Source organism: Cynoglossus semilaevis, chromosome 4, assembly GCF_000523025.1.
Source record: "Cynoglossus semilaevis isolate Cse_v1.0 chromosome 4, Cse_v1.0, whole genome shotgun sequence".
Lineage (NCBI taxonomy): Eukaryota > Metazoa > Chordata > Actinopteri > Pleuronectiformes > Cynoglossidae > Cynoglossus > Cynoglossus semilaevis.
In genome coordinates, this window is record NC_024310.1 from 546,835 (window position 1) to 552,198 (window position 5,364).

Here is a 5,364-nt window from a genome sequence, read left to right on the forward strand (position 1 = left end):
GGCAGTCTGACTCAGACAGAAGGAGGAGAGTGATTGGACTGAGGCTGTCAGCTGAGGACAGACACTGGTCATTAGTATGCCTCACCTTTACTCACCCCCCCCCCCCCTGTTGATTTTGTGAGTCAGCTGTTCTCACCTTGGTGTGCTGTAGGAGGGAGACGGCAGAGGGAGGGGCTGTTGACATGATGACGTGGTCCAGTGAAACCAGTCCTCCAGATGTCACTGAGGAACCCTGGGTAAAAACACCAAAAGACAAAAGTCTTAGACAAAAAATGGGGACAAAAATAAACTAAGAAAAGAGAGAAACAACAACAGCAGCATTTTAAAGGAAGCAGTTTTCAACATGAAGGGCGGGGGCCTATTGATGAACAGTTTTCTCCTTTATAAAAGCAGGAAATGAAGTCAGCGTTCACCTCAGATCCTCTTTATTTGACGACACTCAGTTCAGAAACAGAAATCGTCAGGAAAGACTTGTGGGGGAAGTGGGCCGCACTGACTGGCTCTGATGAAGACTCAGTCGTGACGCGCCCCCCCCCCCCAGGGAAAGGCACATGTCAGATTGTCAACAACTCACAGGAAGTAGCAGCTTTGTCCCTTTAAATGTCAGCCATGAAATGTTGATGTGAATCATGGAGAGAACAGGAGTTTGGCCAGGAGGGGGCGTTGGAGAGGCACGCCTCCTCGTGATTGTCACTCAGTGTGGGTCGAATACACAATAAATAACAGGAAATGTTTGATTGTTTTTCCATTGAAGCGCAGACTCAAAACAAACCATTCAGTTCTTAAAAAACCAAAAACAGCAGACCCTCGAGGGGTTAACAGGAAACGTCTGACGGCGAATATTACAACTGGATTTTGGTTTCTTTACAAAAACACAGTACGTGATATAAAAATACATTCTTATGAATTATAAAACAGTGGATCAGATACAGGTGAAATGAATTCAAAAAATTATACATCCCAGAAACTCCGTCCGCTTCCACCAGGGGGAGCTGATCAGCTGAGAACATACAGCTTTGGAAGAGTCTCCAAAGTTCCCAGCACATTTCTCCAAGGTTTGTGATTGGACGCTGAATGAACGCCCACTTTATTCCTTTGTGATCGAGGAAAAGAGAGGCAGCAATAAAATCCCAGAATGCAGTGCAGCAGGTTCCAGTCTGGGCGTGTCCTACATCTCTGCCCTGCGATGTCCCTTGTCCTGAGCAGCTGCCCCCTCCTCACCCTCCTCACCCTCCTCACCCTCCTCCTCATCCCCCTCCTCCTCCATATTCTCTGGACCTTTCCTGTGAACCTCCACGTTTCCATCCTGGTTTTTTACAACTTCCTGGAATGAAACAGAAAAAGGACAAATTTAACGGATCCCACTTTCTCAGCCCCCCCTCCCCCCCTGTTGGTGCTTCGTCTTCTACCATTATATGGACGAGGTCATGTCAGGGCAGTAAAACTCACCTGCTCTACGTTTTCCTCATTATATGGATCCTCCTCCTCCCCCTCCTCCCCCTCTCCCTCCCCCGCCCTCCTCCGTCCTCCAGGGAAGTCCTCCTGGACCTTAGACCAGGAAATCAAAACAGGATTTTCCATCAAATTCCATCAAAAACCCTGAAGTTCTGTCTGTGGCTGCAGTGATGAACGTTGGTGTCACTGACCTCGCCTTCAACCTCCTCCTGGTACTGGTCGTCCAACAGNNCTGATCTGGGTTTCCTGCCACCTCAGCACACACACACACACACACACACACACACACACACACACTTAGTACTTCATTCTATACTTCAGTGACCCAGTGACCTCAGCCAAAAAAACTTCCAAGTAGGAACACATCAGAGGTTAGTGTTTCCTGGTGTTTGTTACAGGTGTTTCCTGGTGTTTCCTGGTGTTTCCAGGTGTTTCCAGGTGTTTCCAGGTGTTTGTTACTGGTGTTTCCTGGTGTTTCAGTGTTTACTTCAATCACTCAAACCTACAACTAGCTCCTCCTCCACCGCGTGCTCTTCGTGGACAGGGTGGGTGTCTAAATGCTGTGCGGGGGCTGCTGGTTCCTCGCCCTCTTCCTCCTCCTCCAGCGGCTCCTCCTCCTCCTCCTCCGTGACTTTGTGATGAGGACGTTCGTCCTCGGCCTCCTCAAACTCGTCCTCCCCCTGGTTGTTGGGGTCGTCCTCCGGGTTCAGCTCACCGTTGACGGCCACCTGTGAGAAGAGAGCAGAGGCCTGAAGAAGACGTGAGGCTCCCGCCCTGGGACCGCGACCCAGAGTTTTAGAAACACTCCAGCTGTAACCAAGAACATTCAAATCCAGGAGTCCCCATGTGGGGTCACAACCCCAAGGTTGAAAACACTGGACCATTTTGGCCGTAGAAAATGAACCAACTAAAATGACAGTGAGAGAGTAAAGACGTCAGTGATAGGTGTGAGGTGATTGGCTGACAGACGATGATGTCACCTGCTGACGTGTTGGCAGCCTGTGCTCTGCTCCAGGTTCCTCCTCCTCATGTGCTGCAGGAACATCTCTCTCTGTGGACACAGGACAGAGTTTAGGAGTTGGTCTGTTTCTTCTCTTCTACCTGGTCGTCGTCTTGGTCCAACCTCCGTCTGCAGCAGGACCGTCCTCTGCTCCTTGGACGATGTCATTGTCAATATTCTCGTAATCCGTCCTCCTCCTGAGAACGACAGCAGGAAGTCAGGGTGAAGGGTGTTCCAAAAATGATCTATTTCCTGTTTTCTGGTGTAAAGAGATGCCTGTTTAATTCAGTCAGAGTCAGAGTCAGAGTCACAGAGTCACAGAGTCAGAGTCACAGAATCAGAGTCAGAGTCAGGGTCACAGACAGAATCAGAGTCACAGAGTCAGAGTCACAGAATCAGAGTCAGAGTCAGGGTCACAGACAGAATCAGAGTCACAGAGTCGACCACCTGACTCAGACTGTTGTGATGTGCTGTGTCTGACCTTTGGTGCTCCTCCCTCAGCAGCTGCTCCCGTCTGTCGGCCTCCCTGTGCTGCTGCAGCTCTCTCTCCTGCGCCTCCTTCATCTTCTGCTCGCGCTCCTTCAGCACCCTCTCCCTGTGGACCCGCAGGGCCTCCTGGCGCAGCTGAATCTGCCTGCTCTGCTCGGCCCTCTGGGCCTCCAGACGCTGCTGCTCCTGCTGCTGCTCGTAGGCGGAGCGTGCGTCCGGACGAGGCTCCACGTGAACATCCTTCAAGAAAAGGAACCAAGAACAAAGGCTGTTCTGTCTGTTGGAGACATCAACGACAGACGTGAAGAGAACGGAGGAGTTCTGACCCGCTGCTGCTGCTGATGACGCTGACGCTCCACCTCATTCTGGTCAGGCTGTTCCTGTTCCGGCCCGTGCTCCTCCTCTTCGTCCCCCTGCTGGTCGTCCTGGGGATGGTCAGGGTCCTCCTCCAGCTTCTGAGGCTGTCCCGCCTGAGCCATCTCCTCCTCGGCCAGCTCCCTCCTCCTCTCTGCCTCTCCTTCTCCGTCATCCTCCTCCTTGTCCGAGGTGTGGCGAGACACGGTGGGGGGGGGCGTGACGTCAGAGCGTTGGTTGTTCTGAAGAGAAAGAAAAAAAATGAAAAACTGTGGGTTTGAAGCCCGTCCTCAGAGAAAAGCGTGTCCAACGACGTCACCTGGTCCTGGTGACCTCCACGGTTGGACGCGACGACGTGTGACTCCTCCTCTGTTCCAGCTGCCTGGTCCTGGTGGTGGGGGGCTGCACCTGCAGCTGCATGGAGTTCATGTAGAGGAGGGTTCTGCTCAGACCGTCTGGGACCTGGAGCCGCGTCCAGGGACTCCTTCAGACGGTGGTACTCGTCCACCTGCATCTGGACGATGACAACGCAGTCGGATTAGAAGGTGAGAGGGTGGGGGGGGGGGCGTGGGGGGGGGCAGATGAATTTTGGTTTTTAAATCAATATAACTGTACACAAAGATGAGAGGGGGGAGGGGAGGAGGAAGACGTGGGTTCAGTCCACTGCTCCACTGTATTCTCGTCCTACCTGGGCTGCTGCCAGCGCACTCTTGTGGTCTTGTAGTGTTAGTGACAGCTGTTCGTGCACCGCCTTCAGGTCCTGATGTTGAACCTGGAAAGACACAGTGGTTGTTTAAAGTATTTTAGATTAAATATATACAGAGAGAGAAATAACAACATATGAGGTGGAAGTTCTGTATTTCTGCAACAAAAATATTTTCTAGTTTTTTTTATTTTTATTTTCCTTAACCCACAAAACAAAACAACCAAACATGAATTAGTCATTGAAAGTTCTCAATAAAGCCGAGGTTTCGGACCTGCACGTCCTGGAGCTGCACGTGAATGTCATGGTGGGCTTTCCTCAGGTGTTTGTTCTCTTCTCTCAGGTTAAAAACATTTTCTGCAGGAGAATAAAAACAGAAGACATTAAAAAAGAACACCTCGTGGAACAGCGTGTTGTCTCTGGTGACCTTTGACCTCATCCACATGCCTCCCCTGCTGTGTTACCAACACTGGTCCAGTTTACCACACAGTGAACTTTGGACCAAAGTTTGCACATAAAGCCGCTGCATTCAGACTGCAGTACCGGTGACGGCCACAGGGTGGTGACAGAGGAGGACGTTCACCTTTCAGCTGAGAGACCTCCATCTCCTTGAGCTGCTGCAGCTTCTCATAGCGCTGCCTGTGATCGTCCAGCAGCCGGCCGTGGTCGTCGCCCTCCGCCTGGTGCTGCTCCTGCAGGGAGTAGTACTGTTTCTTCAGGTCGTCGTGCTGGTTCTGATGGAGGAAATCAAACCACTACCGTCATCACACGCTCTGCATTTTCACTTTGGTGTTTTCTCTGCATTCTGCGGTTCAAGTCAATAAATTATTCTTCATCAACTAACCCCCCCGTCACGCCCCCCCCCAGTCATAAACTCTGTGGCTCGAGGAAGGAAAGACATGATGTGACAGATGATTCAAAGATGCTGCTGATCTGTGTTGGTTCACACACACACACACACACACACACACCTTCAACATCTGGTGCTGCACTTGTAAAGAATTCAATTTGCTGCCAGTTTCCTGCTGTTGAAGTAAAACAACAAAACAGAAAATAAATGAACCATTAACCAAATAAAAGAGACTTCAAGTCAAACACGTCAGCAGTGAAGACTCACCTTCTCCTTGGCCAGAGACTGTTGAGCTTCAAGTTTGTAAACCATATAATCTAGAAACCAGAGCAGAAACGTTCTTCACTTTGGTCGGACATTATTACAGTTTATTCCAATAAAAACAAGTAAAAACAAACAGAGCAGGGGTCACAGAGCAGGGGTCACAGAGCAGAGCAGGGGTCACAGAGCAGGGGTCACAGAACAGAGCAGGGGTCACAGAGCAGGGGCCACAGAGCAGGGGGCACAGCGCAG

General features: G+C 50.8%; 1 protein-coding gene across 1 annotated transcript in view; it reads right to left on the reverse strand.

Moving 5' to 3' along the window:
- Positions 1–408: 408 nt before the first annotated feature.
- golim4a (golgi integral membrane protein 4a) overlaps positions 409–5,364 on the reverse strand; it is an 8,242-nt gene continuing 3,286 nt past the window's right edge. The window contains 15 exon segments of the mRNA XM_008308433.3: positions 409–1,324; positions 1,450–1,548; positions 1,647–1,684; positions 1,687–1,708; positions 1,962–2,183; positions 2,436–2,506; positions 2,579–2,652; positions 2,937–3,184; positions 3,271–3,540; positions 3,618–3,812; positions 3,987–4,070; positions 4,276–4,358; positions 4,585–4,735; positions 4,973–5,026; positions 5,119–5,168. Of these exon segments, the coding sequence (XP_008306655.2) occupies positions 1,169–1,324; positions 1,450–1,548; positions 1,647–1,684; positions 1,687–1,708; positions 1,962–2,183; positions 2,436–2,506; positions 2,579–2,652; positions 2,937–3,184; positions 3,271–3,540; positions 3,618–3,812; positions 3,987–4,070; positions 4,276–4,358; positions 4,585–4,735; positions 4,973–5,026; positions 5,119–5,168 (1,817 nt within the window). The 3' untranslated portion in view covers positions 409–1,168.